At 40.9% G+C, this 19,388-nt stretch overlaps 1 protein-coding gene, 1 long non-coding RNA gene and 2 other non-coding genes across 4 annotated transcripts; 3 read left to right on the top strand and 1 right to left on the bottom strand.

Annotated features, from left to right (window-relative positions):
- Nucleotides 1–1,314: 1,314 nt before the first annotated feature.
- LOC120853691 (olfactory receptor 6S1) lies at nt 1,315–2,331 on the top strand. The gene has a single exon (XM_040227644.1). It carries the CDS (start codon nt 1,315–1,317, stop codon nt 2,329–2,331), a length of 1,017 nt encoding a protein of 338 aa, XP_040083578.1.
- Nucleotides 2,332–7,616: 5,285 nt separating this feature from the next.
- Nucleotides 7,617–7,688, bottom strand: TRNAP-UGG. Its single transcript has one exon. It is a non-coding gene; the product is annotated as a tRNA-Pro (tRNA).
- Nucleotides 7,689–9,239: 1,551 nt separating this feature from the next.
- On the top strand, nt 9,240–9,312 carry TRNAT-UGU. The gene has a single exon. It is a non-coding gene; the product is annotated as a tRNA-Thr (tRNA).
- A 1,920-nt stretch (nt 9,313–11,232) lies between these two features.
- LOC120853340 lies at nt 11,233–18,244 on the top strand. Its single transcript, XR_005718764.1, has 3 exons — nt 11,233–11,325; nt 16,284–16,519; nt 18,161–18,244. It is a non-coding gene; the product is annotated as an uncharacterized LOC120853340 (long non-coding RNA).
- Nucleotides 18,245–19,388: the final 1,144 nt, after the last annotated feature.

Genomic DNA, 19,388 nt, shown 5'->3' with positions numbered 1-19,388 from the left:
AGGCAAGCACTTTGTGACAAACTGAGTTCTGTTAGACCGTTGGGTTGCAGGAGAAAGTCTCCATGAAAAGGTAATATTGTGTAATAAATGTACTAAACGGCCTAGATTCCTATGACTCATTCTACAGCTGAGCAGATAAAGACAAACAAGGCTGGATTAATTGACTGTCTTCCAAGGGAAGTGGCAAGACAAACGTAGACTCTGGTGCCCTAACTTAGAGTCCAGAGTTTTCTCTATCACATCGTTTGTCAGCTAAGTGCTGGCAACTCTTTGCACTATGAATTCATTTGCTCCTTACAGCATTTTACAATTGAGTTGCGCAGAGATGTTAAGTAACTTTTCCAAGGCTACTCGGCTAGTAAGTGTAGATGCTGGGATTCAAAGCCAGGCAGTCTGGCTTAAGTTCTGATTCTGGTTGAATGGGAGTCACATTCTTCACAAAATCATTTTTCTTAATTTTTGTCCAGCTCAATGGATATTGTTATTATAATAATGAGATATCACCATTTGGGATCTTAGAATAGTAGATGTGAAGATGGAACCTCCTCTCATCTTCACACCTTAGTTTTAGCTACCATTTATAGGAAATCCTCAGCTCTAAAAATCAATTAGATGAGGACCTCAGGTCCTTCAAATCTTTAAAAAAATTTTTTATTGGAGTATAGTTGATTTACAATGTTGTGTTAGTTTCAGCTGTACAGCAAACTGAATCAGTTATACATATACATATATCCATTCCTTTTAGATTCTTTCCCAAGTTAGGCCATTACAGAGTATTGAGTAGAGTTCCCTGTGCTATATAGTAGGTCCTTATTAGTTATCTATTTTATATATAGTAGTGTGTATATGTCAATCCCAATCTCCCAATTTATCCTTCCCTCTACTCCTTCATAACCGTAAGGTTTTTTTGTTTTACATCTGTAACTTTAGTTCTATTTTATAGATAAATTCATTCATCATACCCATTTTTTTTTTTTTTTTTAGATTTCATATTTAAGTCATAGCATACAACATTTCTCTTTCTCTGTCTGGTTTACTTCACCAGTATGACACTCTCTAGGTCCACCCGTGTCGCTGCAAATGGCATTATGTCATTCTTCTTTGTGACTGAGTAATATTCCATTGTATATATGAGTCACATCTTCTTTATCCATTTGTCTGTTGATGGACATTTAGGTTCTTCAAGTATTAACAGGATCTGTGACTAGAGAAAGTGGAGCTTCGTGTGCCATATCATTATAAAATAAATTTTAGGATTGTTTGGAGAATCCTCACCAGGACTGTGTTCATGCTATTGCACAGATGGGAAAGATAATGGCTTCTGGTGGAAACCAGAGCAGTGGTGTGACCGAGTTCATCCTGGCGGGTTTCCCAAATCTCAATAGCACAAAAGCAGAACTGTTTTCTGTCTTCCTTCTTGTTTATCTGGTGACTCTAACAGGTAATGTGTTGATCGTCGGGGTGGTAGGAGCTGATACTCGCCTGCAGACTCCCATGTACTTCTTTCTAGGTAACTTGTCCTCCTTAGAGATTCTGCTCACTTCTGTCATTATTCCCAAGATGCTGAGCAATTTCCTCTCAAGGCGAAACATTATTTCCTTTGCTGCATGTATTACCCAGTTCTATCTCTACTTCTTTCTTGGGGCCTCTGAGTTCCTGCTGTTGGCTGTCATGTCTGTGGATCGCTACCTGGCCATCTGTCATCCTCTGCAGTACCCCTTGCTCATGAACGGGGCTGTGTGCTTCCGCGTGGCCTTGGCCTGCTGGGTCGGGGGGCTCCTTGCAGTGCTTGGCCCCACAGTGGCTGTGGCCTTGCTTCCTTTCTGTGAACAGGATGCTGTGGTGCAGCACTTCTGTGACAGTGGCCCCCTGCTCCGCCTGGCATGCACCAACACCAAGGAGTTGGAGGAAACGGACTTTGTCTTAGCTTCTCTTGTCATCATAGCCTCACTGATGATTACTGCCGTGTCCTGTGGTCACATAGTCCTGGCTGTCCTGCGCATCCCCTCAGCTTCAGGCCGGCAGAAGGCTTTCTCTACCTGTACCTCCCACTTGATGGTGGTGACCCTCTTCTATGGAAGTGCCATTTTCCTATACGTGCGGCCATCACAGAGTGGCTCTGTGGATACCAACTGGGCAGTGACCGTGGTAACAACCTTTGTGACACCGCTGCTGAACCCATTCATCTATGCCTTACGGAACGAGCGAGTAAAACAAGCTTTGAAGGACGTGTTTAAGAAGGTAATAGCAGGATTTTGGTGGCATCTTTCACTTGCTAAGAGTTTCAACAAGAAAATAGTGAGGAGAAAGGGAAGGGACATCATCACTTAGGGATGTCCTAAGTCCAAGCCTTCTTTGTTATCCTCTCATTGTCTCGTCATCATGGATATCAGCACATGACCAAATTTTGGAGCCACTAAAGAACTACAAAGGCATCAAATCCATCCTCCTTCTCTTTCAGGCAAAATTCCTTGATTCTATCTCATATAAATTCACATTATTATTGATTTATCATAGTCAATACCATTATAAGAACCTCCAACCTGTGCAGTCTTAACCTATGGGTCCATAGTCACCAGAGAATCTAAGAATGAGCTTCAGAAAGTGTATAAGCACTATTATTATGTAAACGTATATATCTGAGCCTATATGTGCTTGTCTGGGAAGAGGATATATATCTTTAATTCAATTCCTAAAGAGTTCGTGTAGGATTGTCACCAAAAGCTAAAAACTAATTCTCATTAGAGTCTTTAAATTATATATGAAAATCAAGAATCTTAAGAAAAATGTCCTATAATCATAGAAATAAATAGATTAACTGTATATTTTTCTAATACTTTCTGAAAAAAATTGCATTCACTGTTAGGTGGAAAAGAGGTAAAATAAATTTAATAAGGGACTTATTTTCTTCTTCATGGCAATTTCAGATGCCTTTGGAAAAGCAGATCAAAAAGGAAGCTTATGAATAGTAGCATTTAATGTGTTTTTCTAATTTACACTGTATTATAAAGGTGAATTAAAGATATATTCATTCATTTTATCAGTGGATTATGTTGCTTTCATTTGTCCATATTTTTATTACATTTGAATATCTGTTGTCCTCATTCATCTTTTATTTTTAGTAAAATGGGGATGGAATGAGGACTTTCAATATAAAACAATTAAGAATATCAACTGCGGACTTCCCCGGTGGCTCAGATGGTTAAGTGTCTGCCTACAATGCGGGAGACCTGGGTTTGATCCCTGGGTTGAGAAGATCTCCTGTATCAGTAGATTATGTTGCTTTCATTTGTCCATCTTTTTATTACATTTGAATATCTGTTGTCCTCATTCATCTTTTATTTTTAGTAAAATGCGGATGGAATGAAGACTTTCAATATAAAAAAATTAAGAATATCAACTACTGTTGTACCTACCAAGAATCAGACTTTGTGTTACATTTTATCTACTTCATTGTATATTTGAAAGGAAATAGGGGTTCTTATTTGTGGTGACCTTGGAATCTTGGACAAATGTTTATGTATGTATATATGTATGTATGTATTCAATCATTCAACAAAGGTTTTTTAAGCATCTTTGTTGGATACTGTGATACAGTAATATATGTTATTATATATAATGTCTTTATTATGTATAATAAGATGAATAAGCAATGGTTCCTAACCTCAAGCGACTTTGATCTTAAAGGGGAAGACTAAGAGAAAAATAATAATTCAAAGACAGGGGATGATAAGGAGGTTTACAAAATAACATTGGAGGTCATATGAAAATTGATTTATCCTGTTAAGTATTTTCTTGTTAGAGAAGCTTCCAGAAGCTATTGTTCACTACATAGGAATTAACTCTATGTTGGAGTGCATTTGTATACATAGACATAATGCTTAGAAAAAATCAATATCAAAATATGGACAGGACATCAACCTCAAAATAATGTTGCAAAATTGGCAAACTGAGCATTAATATGCAAAGAAATAGCCATAAAGTTTCAATGGTCACTAGAAATAGTGATGCTTTTATCTGGTTCTATTAGTAGTACACAAACACACACACTAAATATTTCGATCCTGAAAGATTCCTGATTGAGAACTAGACGAGTGGAAGGAATAAGAATAAGCACTAATTTGAGAGGGAAAAAGAATTCTTCTGGAATGATCTAGAAGTGTTGCCCAGAGAGCAGAAGAGATATTGCCTTAAAAGCTACCTAATTTCATGGAGCATAAAAACTGGAAGTCAATCCCAGAGATCACAAAATAAGAGGAAGCTAAAAATAAGAATGTGTTCCAAACACACAGAACACAGCCTGGTACTTAGGAGGTGCCCAAGAAAGTTGACTTTGTACTGTGTCTGTCTAAGCTGGAACTACATTATCTGGAATTTTCCTTTCTATATGGATCTAAATTTCTATATGGATGTGGTGAAATTTGCAGTGAGATTTAGAAGGTGAAAATGTCACACACAACAACCACTGTGTTCTGAAGATTGGCATAGAATGCCAGGCTTTGTTGCAGCTTGCACTTATTGATGCAACAGAGATGCTATTCTGCTAGTCCGCTTTTTACTCATTGGTATGGGCTTCTGTTGGACCCACAACTCCTCTAGCACAAATGGATCTCCTCCTCCATCTCTTGGGCCAAGTGCATGGGTAGTTCTATGATGAAGCTTCTCCTGCAGATCTCCCATATCAACAAGTTTGGAGACAGTGAGAGACAGATGTAGGTCCCAGTTTTCCCTTTTTATTTCATTTTGTCTTTATGGATTTCTTGGTGTAAGTTTGAATGATTCTCCCCTCACTTCAATGCCCATTTGTCCTTACCTGTTCACCCCCAGGGTTACAGATTCAGGCCCAACACTAGTCACAGAAGCAAGAGCTTGACATAAACTTTTTCATCAGTTCCCAGAATTGTAATAAATCTCTTATTCATCACTACTTACAGTGCTTCCACTTTGACTGAATCCTAAATGATACAATTTTTTTGGTAATAATAAGCTGCAGCATTTCTCCTGTCTCCCATTATTTTTCAAACTTCTTAAAGACAGAGACTGGATCATATCTGAATTTGTTTCCATGCCATCCAGAAGAGTACCTGGTAATTTGGAACATAGCAAAGTCTCATTACTTTTTTGTTTCTTGTAGGGAAAAATTACATAAGGAATGAAAAAGTGTCAAATAAGTATGCTCAATAGTGATTTGCTGGGGACACTTTTGTATAATTCAAAGGGGATCATGTTGACAATAGCTTATTAAACGCCCATATTGGCATAGGAGTACCATAGTTATAGGCACCATAGGAGGTGAGGAAGACAGTTTAGCAGCTCTAAGATTATACAGGCCCTGAGTCTATGGCTGAGCTCCTGAGTGGGCCTTGGAGCAGATGAGTTCAGTAGCTATACATACATAGTCAAGACCTTCCTTAAAGATCCTCATTCCAGGAAAACCATGATTTTGTGAAGTTTTGCATATGGATATTTCCCTTGGATTCCCCATCTTAAACAAAAAAAATGCATTGCGGCTATAGGAAGTATTTCAAAATCTGCCAATACAGAAAAGATTTTAGCAGTAAAGACTTTGACAAGTTTTCCAGATGTTTTCTGTGACTCCTAACATTCCCCAAGCAGTGAAGATGACATAGTGGGTCTCAACCCCAACAAGCAACAAAATTACTTGTTGGAAGTGTCATCAGTAAAATAAACTCGGAACTCAGACTCTTAGCTGTAGAAGCTGGTGCTGCTCCTCTCAAGTAGAACCCAGAAGATAAGGTCCCAGTTTCCATCACTACAGAAGAAAGTACCTACTGAATCTTTAGCCAGGTGCTCTGTTTCTGATTCCCAATGGACATTACTTTCTCAAAGATCAAAAGATCTTATTTGAGATAAGAAATCCCCACATCTCTCCCACATAAGATCATCTTAAACTATTTCTGCTTTTCAGAACTAATTTTCCTTTATCTCCCCCCTCAAGCTGCCTGGGTATTCTTTAATTTGCTCCTTCAAGCCTTTTTTCAAGGGCTAAAGAGTTCCTTGTCTTGATTGTAGCCAGTACTTCTGCTTCTTACCATGATAATGGAAGGAGGATAATGGAAGGAAAGTGGCACAGATGCCACTTTGATCTGTGCTACTGATAAAAACCCTTAAGAGTCAGAACATACCAAGGTCAAGGAGTACACTTTTGGCAACCCCAACATACCTTTGCCCAGGTTTCAGGGCAGGGCAGCAAAAGACCCACTGATTGTCCTTGAGTGGACAATTAAATAATTGTGAAGCTATCCCAAGACCTCCAAGCTAAATGTGTGAACTGTCTAGGTCCTCCTCTTCTCACTCAAGATACTAAGAAGAAAGATTTACTTATCTGTCCACACCTTCCCCTCATTCTTCATTCCATGCAGCACTGTCATCTTCCCTAAACTTTTTGCTTTAAATGCTGATAAAGATTGTCAGTGGGCCCTAAGCAAATAAAGAAGCCATCAGAGCAAGTGACTGTCATGAGCCTTCCTTCTCTAGTTCCCTCACTCATGGGCATTTTGTTTTCACATTTTTAAACACTAATGATCACCAGGGCCTGTCCTTAAATTCTTCTCTATATAATTGCTCTTCCCTGTTGGTTCTTACCCACATCACTGTTAACTGCTCTATGTTTTTTATTTGTAAAATTCTTTCCGGATCTTTCTCTTGAATCTAAGGACTTTATATCCAAATTCTCACTGTGCATCTCCACCAGTAGTCATTCAGCAAACACGTTAAAGCCCAGGCTAGATAGTCACCTTTCTCAGTGGAGGGTCAATCTGTCAGGGCGTCCTGGAGGATTCTACTTTCTCCCCTCCCTCCAATCACCAATCGCAAAACTCTTTATTCTTGCCTGGTCACAAAACCTTTCTAAGAGAAGAAACTTGCAAAGGACAAATATGATCAAGTCAGACAGAAATCCTGTCAAAGATTCCCCTTGTATAAGCAGTTTAGGAAGACAAGCAAGTCTGAAGGCCTATCATACCAGTGGTTTCTAAGTCTGGGCGACTTCCACAAATCGGGATTAACCACACCCTAAGGTCACAAGTAGACACCTCACATTATAGCCTGCTGGTTTTCCAAGTGAGTTTCACTTCACTTTGAAGTGAAGAGTCTGGTGGATTCTTGCCAGAAATGGCAAGACAATTGTCACTATGTTGTACTGTGTTTTGGAAAATAATGCCTTAAAATGATTCAATTGTACTCCTTTTGGACAGCGTGGATGCCTGAACCCTTTGAGCCCAGGGGTTCCCGGAGCCCCTATTTAGCATTGGGAAGACCGCGTACAGCACTTGCGACTCGGGAAGACAGACGAGGGCCTCGGAAAGAGAGTTCTGTCAGGCGTAGCAGCCCCAGCACACCTCCGGGTACCACTCTACTCCGTGTGAACGCCGAATGAGAAGCGCACTAGTTTTCTTTCCCCCTCGAAGTGCCGACGTAACATCAGCCTGAGCAAGATATTCCTGACAAAATATCTAGAGGGGCCTCTGTCTACAACGAAGTCCTTGAGTCAGGTCAAGGTTGAAAGGGACTTCACCTAAGTGGATCTAGGCTTAGTGGTGTTGGCTTCATTCAGCTTTAAAGAGGGGGGAAAGGAAAAAAAAAAAAGAACACCTGGGCTCGTCCGGGATTTGAACCCGGGACCTCTCGCACCCAAAGCGAGAATCATACCACTAGACCAACGAGCCAGGCTCTGGAGCTTGTCTTCCTATTTAAGAATATTCATTTATTCTTTTCGCTGCATCTCATTGTGTGAGGACCATTTTTGATTCTTCTCCTAAGCACAGTGATTTTCTCCAGACTTCAGGAGCATCAGCGTGCGGATTCAGTGAAACCTGAGCCACAGCGTTCCAGAGGCAGAACTGTTCAGTAAGGGACTCAGGCTGAGCTGCTAGTCCACCTGTGGACCCTCTTGCAAGGGTCTGAGTTCTTACAGTTAGGACAAACTTCCCTGCAGGTGGCCTGGAGTTAGAGGACAGGTAAAGACAAAAAACCACATTGATTTCATCGAAAGCCCTCCCGCCCAGCGTCTAGAGCTGAGGAACCCGATACCACGCCCCTGCGGAGGTCAAATACTAGAACCGCTGCCTCAGCCTGCCCACTGTGTCAACACCGCGTATCATGCTCTTGCTGTTTTCTTTCAGCTTAATTTAATGAACTTTGTACTACAGATCTAGATTTAAGGCACTCTTCAAGGGAGCGCGGAAGGTGGCAAACGTCGGGAAGAGTCGACCATTTCCAATACCGTCTTCTTTAGAAGCCTACCCTCGCCCGCTTCTCCAGCACCCAGAAGGTGGTGGGTGGAATGGGAAGGGAGAGCTTTGTCCTTACTCCGCAGTCTCTTCTACCTGGGGAACGAAGCTGTTGGGCTCTAGCTTGTCTGCCTTGGTCACACGGTTCACCGCGCACCGAGCATATTCCTGGCTCAGGGCACAAACTTGATAAACAACGAACGCAGGGCTCAATATCCGCGCCAGATTGCTGGGCGGGCTAAGATGCGAGAGAAAAGAAGGGGACCGCCCCCTTCCCAACCATTCTCCGCCTCGCCACTTTCTGTTGGTTCCGGAATTCAGGTTGGTTATTTAGAAGAGCTCTGAGACCGAGAGAGAAGCAGCTGCCGCTGACTCCGAGCTGTTGGCAAAGAGTGTTAAGGGACCGAGGGGAAGGTTACTCCTCTTCTAGTCTATTTTTGCTTCAGGAAACCTGGAGGAATCTCAGACCCAGGCTGACTAAGACTGAACCTGGTTCTACTGATAGATCGTGGTGGGGACGGCCTAGACCCCTGAATGTCTTCACCTCGGGCAGGCTCTGGGCTTCGAGAAGTCCGTCTTTCTTTAAACAAGAACAAATCCTAATATTAGTCTACGAGAGCTGTAGCAGTTACTTTTACAAGAATCCAAGCAGACAGGAGACAAGGACGTGATGCCGTGCCTCGCACCCTCACGTCCCCCACTTTATCCCAGGGCCGCGCTGGTGGCCCTGGTGTTGCCCAAGTTCAGGGACTTGTCAGGCCCGAGCCTGAGGAGCACGCACTGTGGGCGCTACCAGTGCTCTTCCAGTGACTTACGTTCCCGTTTGGGCCTAGTCAAGAACATATTTCTTCTTCGTATATAAAGAAGCGCTTCCTTCCAAAGAAATTCCTTTTAATTTTAAAATATCTATTACATTTCATTTAAATGTTATCTAGTTGCAGGTTTCAAAACTTAAGGAAGTCGACGGTAAAAGGCGCACTGCGCGTTGGCTCCATAGCTCAGGGGTTAGAGCACTGGTCTTGTAAACCAGGGGTCGCGAGTTCAAATCTCGCTGGGGCCTAGAAAGAGTACCTTTCCTAGTGAGGGTGGTGCTTTCTGCGCTTTTCTTTCTTACACTGACTCTTGAAAGTAAAGGAAGCAGTGTGTGAAGTTTCAGGGAAAATTATCTTCTGAAGATTTGAGAGGAAAGATTATAGGATTGGCGAAGTCCACATAACTGCGTTTGAGGTCAAGAATAAATCAACCCCGGCCGACAGGTTGATCCTCCGGCTGCCACTGGAGCGTGGAGTCCTGCTCATTTTCCCACTTGCAACCTGCCTGACTCCCGTTTTTCCTTTCTTTCTGGAGCGAGAACTGATTTGCCGATTACTCTGGAACAGCTCAGCCCAGAAGCTATGCAGATACACCCCAATCCGGACGGTTTCTGCTCTTTTACTTCCTCCGACTCAGCTTCTGTGTCCTTCTGCCCCAGGCTACTCCAGGATTCAGTCTACCCTAGATTCAACTCTCTGGAGATTTCTTGACCTCCAGTTTAAGCCCGAACTTCAGATACAAAGAAGCTAGGCCACTCACTGGCTGTTACTATAATGCTCAGTAGTCGACACTTTATCGTACTAGATGTACCCTTTGGTAGCTCAGCTAGCAGAGCGGAGGACTGTATCCGTGATTAAGCTTCTGTCATCCTTAGATCGCTGGTTCGGTTGCGCCAAGAGGAGATGTTTAATCTTTCGCTGCAGTCTCCTATTCCACTAGGTTTTATCTCCTAAATCAATAACTGTGAAATGTTTAATTTGATTTTCAGGCAACAAAAGAACAACTTTTTGCCGACCATAAAACTTAATGTTATATGTCCTCTCTGTGATCATGCATTACAGGTGATTCGGTTTACTGAAGAGATATGAAGTAACGGTTGGAGAAGGAAATGGCAACCCACCCCAGTATTCTTGCCTAGAGAATTCCGTGGACAGAGGAGCCTGGTGGGCTGCTGTCCATGGGGTCGCACAGAGTCGGACACGACTGAAGAGACTTAGCATGCATGCATGCCTTGGAGAAGGAAATGGCAACCCACTCCAGTATTCTTGCCTGGAGAATCCCAGGGATGGAGGAGCCTGGTGGGCTGCCGTCTATGGGGTCGCACAGAGTCGGACACGACTGAAGCGATTTAGCAGCAGCAGCAGCATGAAATAACGGTACCCTTTTTAGATTTGAATGGTATCTCCTAATCTTGAAGACCAGCTAGTCTTAACTGAATATTGGGTAATATCCCTCAACCCCTTCCCCCAGCCCTACAATTTTCCCTTTCCATGAATAATTTATACTAAGCAATTCAGAGTTTAAAGAGAAATACTGTAGAAATATCTGTCCTTCAAAAGAGTGTGAACAAACAATGCAGAGAATAAGCAATGCAAAAAAGCAAAATATGCATGTGGGAATAATAAGAAATAAATACTAATTCAAACTAGGGGATTTTGTTTCATCACCAAATCACACAGTGTTTACTGTTTAATACTGGCCAGGATACAGTGACAAAGACTTTCTCATAAAATTGTCACTACTTTCTGGAGTAGTACAATTGACTGTTATAAATTGTAGGAGTTTAACAGTGACCAAGAGAAGGAATGGTTAAGGAAGCGGAGATGTGCCTGCAAACAAGACTCTCTGCTTGGGCAGAGCATGCCTGCAAACAGGATGTTCTGCCAGGAAGCCTGTACACAATATCCAAGGTTAATGATCCACTCGCATACGAGGGAACATGTCCTCCTTAGAAATAAGAAGAGGATGGAGTTCTGGGCAGGCTTTTTAGTAAACACCTTGAGGTCACTTTCTCTCTTTGTTCCCCTGTCTTTGCTTGCATTTGGCTTTTTTGCCCTTATTTGGTAAAGAATGTACTTCCTAGATTTTTCGAATGTGTTCAGCACCTGGGGTATAGAAATAAACCGCAAGGGGGCTTGCGCAGATTTTTCCCTCCGGCCGGAGCTGTGTGTCTTGTCTGTCCTTTGTGTGTGTCTTGTCTCTGTATCATTTCGCCCGCAACATCTGGCGCCCAACGTGGGGCTCCAGCGAAACCGAAAGGGTAAGTACCCCTCGGGGATTGTAGGTCCAAGGCAGGGGAACTTTCAGGAAAATTATGGGGAGCTCCCCATCAGTAAAGGCACAATACATGGAGTTAGTCAAAGGACTTCTCCACTCCATCGGGGTAAAGGCTTCTAGTCGCCGGCTATCAGTTATTTCGCCTTGTGGAGCAACATTGTTATTGGTTTAAGTGCCAACCAAAAGTACAGCTAAACCTGAAAAAATGAAAATTAATACAAAAAAAATCACGGCAACAGCATCAAAGAGGTAATATAATTCCTTTAAAACTATAGACTTTATGTAGTGCTATTACTCAAGCACTTGCATTGCTTTCTACAGAGAGTGAAACTAAATCTGTACAATCTGAGGTGATTTACGAAGAAGTCTCTAATGAGGAACAAAAGGGCTCCGCTGCTGCCGCTTTAAATAAAGCTTCCCCGGCCGCCGCTTTATCTTCTAGAGATGGGAACTCAGATGTCGAATCTGATCGTTCCAGTGAGTCTTCCTCCTCATCTGACGAAAACTCCGAGGTGGATCAAATGACACAACTTTTTCAAAAATGGTGGAAAGCACAAAATGAGGAAAGAAAAAGGCTCCTACCCCTACGGCCCCTCCTTATGCTTCTCTTTTTCCGGTGTCTCCTAGAGCACCGGATGTGGGTCGGGAGGGACGTTCCTTCTCATTCCCCATGTCCATGTTTTATGATGATGATATTCCTGCGCCCCCTGGTGGTTTTATAGATCCTCCACAACTATTTCCAATTCAACGGCAAGCAGCCCCCAGCAATATGATTAATGTTCAATATTCGCCTTTTGAATATAAATTTTTCAAGGATTTTAAAGCCGCCGTTGTTCAATATGGCCCCCAATCCCCATTTGTATTAGCTATGTTAAAATCGATAAGAAAAACAAAATTAGTCCTTCCCTTGGATTGGGAGGCTATAGCTCAGGCCGTGCTTAAAGGATCCCAATGGTTGCAGTTAAGGAGCTGGTGGGGAAAAAAAGCCCGAAAACAAGCACGGATTAATGAGGGACAAAATCTTCCTGGGCCATTAAAAGATAAGTTAATGAGAGAGGGACAATTTCGAGCCTTACGAGATCAGGCTCAATATTCTGACCAGGATTTGCAACAGGTGCGCCAAGTATTTCTTAGAGCTTGGCGTCGTGTTGTGCCTACTGGTCATGCTCAGCCTTCTTTTACAAAAACTCTACAAGGGCCCAATGAACCATATACTGACTTTCTCGCCAGATTACGGGTGGCCATAAAACGGGCTGTTGGGCGTGATGAGATTTCTGAGGTACTTTTACAGACGTTGGCTTTTAAAAATGCCAACCCAAAATGTAAAGGTATCTTGGGTCCTTTAAAGGGGCAAGGAGCTTCTATTGCTAAATATATCAGAGCTTGCTCTGGGATGGGAGGAACTGAACACCATGCCACTGTTTTCGCTAATGCTTTAGCTCAGGTTATAAAGCCCAATAAAAGCAAAAATTGTTACCATTGTGAGAAACCTGGACATATAAAAAAAGATTGTAAAAAATTAAAAGCAAAGCAAAAAAAAAAAAAAACAACGAAACCTAATAAACCTCCTGGACTAATAAATGTTCTAAAACTGACAAATACGGCAATCCCATTGGCAATCTACATTCAAAAAACTATTTAACGGGCCTCAGTCCTGGGGCCCAGGAACAATGTCGGGGACTCAACTGGCTGCTCCTCCCCCTCCTCAAATGGCCCCTTTGTTTCCCAACAACCCCTAGAGATGATTACTGCATCAAGAGTGATCAAACCCTTGATGATATCAGATTTACGCTTTGCTACTTCAGGCAGTGCAGCCGCTGATCTACCTTTGGCTAAAAATGTTCGTCACCAGGAAAAAAAATTTACAAACTAAAAACTAATGTCTTTGGGCCGTTACCTAGAAGAACTTTTGGTTTGATATTGGGCTGTAGCAGTGCAGCATTGAGAGGGTTAACTGTTATACCTGGAATAATTGATTCAGATTATATCGGAAAAATTTTAATCATGGCTTCTACTTCTATTACAATATCTTTATTGGCTGGAAAACGAATAACACAGTTACTTCTATCTTATCATCCATTTTCTGCCCTCCCTTCTGAACGAATGGGAGGTTTTGGGAGTGCTGGACAACATATATTTTGGGAGATGCTCATTAAAGACTCTCGCCCTGTTCTTTCCTTGATCATACAGGGAAGGAATTTTAAAGGGTTAGTAGACACCGGGGCAGATGTTTCGGTCATTTCCTCTCAACAATGGCCCCAAGATTGGAACAAAAAAAAGCCCTCTAACGTTGACAAGATTGGGTTCAATTGCAAATGTCTGAAAAAGTACTCGTCCCTTACAATGTCAACTTCATAATGGAAAAACAGTCTTTGTCAATTTTTATATTGTTAATATACCTGTTAATATATGGGGAAGAGATCTCTCTCCCATGAGGGCTTCTATAACCATTCCTTTGGAAAACTAGTGGCCACTGCTCAAATTCCTCGAGCTCTCCCATTAAAATGGGTAACTAATACCCCCAAATGGGTTGAGCAGTGGCCATTACCACAAATAAAGCTCGAGGCTTTAGAACAATAAGTATCAGAACAACTTCAACTTGGCCATATAGAACCCTCCACTTCCCCTTGAAATTCTCCTGTGTTTGTTATAAAAAAAAATCTGGAAAAAAGAAAATGTTGACTGATTTAAGAGAGGTTAATAAATGTATTAAACCTATGGGAGCTTTGCAATTGGGTCTTCCATCTCCAGCTCTAATTCCACAAAATTGGTCTTTAATGGTATTAGATCTTAAAGATTGTTTTTTTTTACCATCTCTCTACAATTACAAGATAGAGATAAATTTGCTTTCACAGTTCCTGTTCTCAATCACTCTCACCCGTTAAACGCTATCAATGGGCAGTCTTGCCACAAAAAATGATAAATAGTCCTACCCTATGCCAAGAGTTTGTAGCTCGTTCCCTACAGTCCATCCGTCAGGATTACCCTAATTATATCCTATATCATTATATAGATGATCTTTTATTAGCAGCTCCTAATATTGCTGAACGTGATAAATTCTTTTTAAGGGTGCAAAAAGCCTTAAAGCAATACAACTTGCGTATAGCTCCAAAAAAAAAATTCAAAAAGATTTTCTTATTTAAGAACTATATTAAAACAACACCAAATTCGGCCCCCAAAATTACAAATTAAAAGAGACCATTTAAAAACTTTAAATGACTTCCAAAAATTATTGAGAGATATTAATTGGTTACGCCCAGTACTTGGGATTCCTACTTACCAATTACGACATTTATTCTCTACATTAGAGGGAGACACCACTTTAGATAGTCCTCGGACATTAACCCCTTTGGCTTTGCAGGAACTTCAATTTGTTCAACAACGATTAAACGATGGATTTTTAACCTACATTTCTCCATCTCAACCTATTTCTTTCATAATATTTCATACCCCTCATTCCCCATCCGGCGCAATTGCTCAAAATAAAAGATTAATCAAATGGGTCTTTTTACCTAACAGTTTTTTTTAAAAATTGACGACTTATATGGATAAATTGGCGTTTCTCATACAAAGAGGTTGCCATCGTATCTTACAGTTATCTAAAAAAAAACCATATCAAATTATTTCTCAGTTGACAAATGCTCAGATATCTCGATGTTTACAATTTAATGAAAATTGGCAGATTTCTCTTGCTTCATTTCCAGGTTCCTTTTCTAATCATTATCCTTTGTCCAAATTGATTACATTTCTTCAAACTAACTCTTTAATTCTTCAATCTCCTATTTCAAAAAATCACATTGAAAGACCTACTGTTTATACCGACGCAAATAAAACTACCGCTAGATATGACTCCAAATAACTCTAAAATTCTTCCCCATTCCTTTTCCTCTGTGCAACCCGCTAAATTATGGGCCATCTCTTTAGCCTTGCAAGATTTCTCCAATGTCCCTCTTAATATTGTTTCTGACTCCCGATATGCCATATTCTCTTGTTTACACCTTCCTTATGTTTCCCTTCCTCTGACCCTAAAAACAACCATTGACAAATTATTCTATCAGGTACAAAAACTACTCTTACAACGTTCAAAATTGATTTTTTTCACTCATATTCGTGCACATTCTACCCTTCCTAGACCTTTGTCCTTTGGCAATGCTGCAATTGACGCTTTACTTTATCCTATAAAAACAGCTAAAAAAAACATTCTTTACATCATACTAATTCTAAAAGACTCAGAAAATCTCATGCAATTACCCAGAAGCAAGCTCAAGATATTGTTCGTTCCTGTTCAATATGTGCACCTTTTACCTTGCCATTTACCCCACCAGATATCAATATCCGGGGACTACAAGCCAATCAAGTATGGCAGATGGATGTACTTTATTTCTCTTCTTTCAGGCAACAAAAATATATTCACCACACCATCGATACATATACCCATTTTCAATGGGCCACTACATTGCCCTCTTAAAAGGCTGATGCTGTTATTACTCATTTGTTGTTTTGCTTTGCAGTTATGGGGATACCAACAAAATTAAAGATGGATAATGCACCTGCCTATCAATCTACAAAATTAGCTCATTTCCTTTCATCTTATCATATAAAACATACTTTTGGGATTCCTTGTAATAGCCAGGGTCAAGCTATTATTAAAAGAGCTAATCATACTTTACATAAATACCTTGAAAAAATTAAAAAGGGGGAACACGAGAAGTATATGAAACCCAAAGATGTACTGAATAAAACTCTGATTACTTTAAATTTTTTAAATGTTTGGAGTAATGAAAATTTATCCACAGCAGAATTACATCTTCAAGGAAAAAAAGAAGAAAAGAAAAATCTAGAGACACCTATTTGGTATAAAGATAAAGAGAAGGGCTGGGTTCCAGCCTTACTGATATATCTGGGACGAGGTTATGCTTTCATATCTGTTGATAATTTCAGATTCTGGGCTCCAACTCAATTGATCAAGATTCATAATGGATAATCGTTTTGTGCGGAAATTTGAAGAGCTTTCTGCACAACGGAGCTTTACCTTCCCTACCCGATCTGCGTCCCCTCCAACATGGGGGCAACTGAAAAAGCTCACACAAGAGGCTGAGAAAACTCTTGTTCATGCTGGTCAACCTCTTAATCCTACTAATTTGCTGTTGGCCATGATGGCCGTGGTCACTTGTCAGGTAATGTATGCACAAGCGATAGAATATACTTATTGGGCTTATGTTCCTAATCCTCCTCTCGTGAGGGCTGTTCCTTGGGGAGACCTGAAACACAGGTATGCACCAATGAGGTTGCATTCTTCCCGCCACCTGTTTGTGGGGGAATTGAGCATCTGCATATCATAATAATCAATATAATATAAGCAATGTTACTATTGCAGTAGAGGGTCTCCCCTTGTGTATTGGAGGACATCCATTCTGTCTCTCCACAAGAAAACGCTTTCATCATTCTTATAATACTTGGGGGATAAAATATAACAGTTACCATTTCACTGTCTTTACTGTGCTTGTTTCCACCAGGGGATTCAACACTTCTATGACACTGATGAGTCACCCTCCTGATACCTCTATACCGTTATGTCCTTCTAATTTTTTTATTCCTTCTTTAGAATCTCTGGAATGGGAACATTGCTGAGGTCATCAACCCTTTAAAGTCATGAATTATTCTGTGTTTATCATTATAGATTGGAGTCCAGATCATGGGCAATTCCTAAAAAAATGGTCAAATAAATCTCTTAGGTGGCATCGTGCAAATGGTACTTTGATAGGCAATGGGAATGAAACAGTTAAATGGCAACAATTTGCACTTGTCCCTCCTCAACTACAATTGCAGGGCTATCCACACATTCAAGGGGATATTTGGAAACTATGGGCGGTTTCTGGTAATCTCACTGTTTGGTCAGGGAATTATACTTTGGATAATGGTGACTCTTCTGGTCCATTTCATGTAAATTTACACGTTAATAGATCTTATTCTGCAATAGCATGTGTAAAATACCCCTTTGCATTGTTGTATGGGAATTGGGCTTGGAATACTGCTGAGGGATCTATATCATGTGACCATTGTAATCTAACACAATGTGTAAATCAGTCGTGGTGGAAGAATTTTGAAACACAAGCCAACAACTCTAATTTTTCACTGGTGATTGTTAAGACTCGAACTGAAATATGTCTCCCTGTAAATTTGACAAGACCTTGGTCAGATTCTTTTGCTGTATCTCATTTAGTAACTGCTGTACAGACATTGCTTCATCGGTCCCGGCGCATGATTGGAGTCATCATAGCTTCAATTCTTGCCGTGGCTTCAATTACTGCAACCGCCGCTGTGGCTGGACTGGCTTTGCATCAAGGTGTCCAGACAGCAGACTTTGTACAGAAATGGCATAAGGACTCTCATTTGTTATGGCAACAACAACGAGATCTAGATGCGCAACTTGCAACTGACGTGCTCAATCTTCAACACACTGTTTCCTGGCTTGGGGACCAATTAACTGTATTATCCACAAAAAGTATGCTAAAATGTGATTGGAACTCTTCTCAATTATGTATTACACCTGTACCTTTCAACATGAGTGAGGGTTGGGAAAAAGTAAAAAGATCACTAACGGCATCAAAATCTCACTAAGGAAATCATGGAATTAGAACAGCAAATTTTGTCTACATTTAGCAGAACATTACCTGATATTACTGAGTCTGATTTGTTAAGGGGTTTGCAGAAAGAAATAAATAATTTAAATCCCGTTGGGCATGTATCTACCTTGATTGGAACTACTTTCGGGAACACTTTGTTTATATTATTCTTATGCTGTGTTATTATTCTAGTCTTCCGGTGCTGGCGAAGAGGGCAACAACTAAAAAAGGATAGACAACTCGTTCTTGCTGCCTTACAGCTTGCTACTGCTTCACTAAAAGAAGGGGGAGATGTAGGGGTTCAACAGTGACCAAGAGAAGGAATGGTTAAGGAAGCGGAGATGTGCCTGCAAACAAGACTCTCTGCTTGGGCAGAGCATGCCTGCAAACAGGATGTTCTGCCAGGAAGCCTGTACACAATATCCAAGGTTAATGATCCACTCGCATACGAGGGAACATGCCCTCCTTAGAAATAAGGAAGAGGATGGAGTTCTGGGCAGGCTTCTTAGTAAACACCTTGCGGTCACTTTCTCTCTTTGTTCCCCTGTCTTTGCTTGCATTTGGCTTTTCTGCCCTTATTTGGTAAAGAATGTACTTCCTAGATTCTTGGAATGTGTCCAGCACCTGGGGTATATAAATAAACCGCAAGGGGGCTTGCGCAGATTTTTCCCTCCGGCCGGAGCTGTGTGTCTTGTCTATCCTTTGTGTGTGTCTTGTCTCTGTATCATTTCGCCCGCAACATACATCAGGAATCTTAAAAAGACATTCTGTTTTAGAAAAAAAAGCAGACATCGTGTTTCATCAAGTATTCTTTTCCTACTCCTAGAGATTTATCATTCATTTTTGGAAAAGAAATACGGCAAAATATGTTTATCTGTGGGTAAATTGTGTTCTGTATAATTTAAGTATTTTTTAAAAATATGCTACATATATAAAGGACATTTTTTAAAAACCAGAGCTTTAACCTTACAAATGGTGTTTAAAAATACACCATGCCACAGTGGAAGACATTTTGACAGTTTCTTACAAAACTAAATATATTCTTTCCATACAATCCAGCAGTCACATTCCTAGGTACTTACTCAAATGAGTTGAAAACTGATGTCCACACAAAAACCTGCCCATGAAACAGCTTTATATGTGTATAATCTTCAAAACTGGGAAACGGTAAAGATGTCCTTCAATAAGTAAATAAACAAAACTGTGGTACATCCATACAATGGACTACTATACAGCACCAGGAAGAAATGAGATATCAAACCATGAAATGGTATGGAAGAACTTTAAATGTGTGTAAGTGAAAGAAGCCAATCTGAAAAGGCTACATACTGTATGATTCCAAATATTCAGCTGGAGGAGGAAATGGCAACCCACTCCAATATTCATGCCCGGAGAATCCCATGAACGGAGGAGCCTGGCG

Source organism: Oryx dammah, unplaced genomic scaffold (genome assembly GCF_014754425.2).
Source record: "Oryx dammah isolate SB20612 unplaced genomic scaffold, SCBI_Odam_1.1 HiC_scaffold_26, whole genome shotgun sequence".
Lineage (NCBI taxonomy): Eukaryota > Metazoa > Chordata > Mammalia > Artiodactyla > Bovidae > Oryx > Oryx dammah.
Note: the sequence above shows the minus strand (reverse complement) of the source record. Positions and strands in the feature narration are given on the sequence as shown.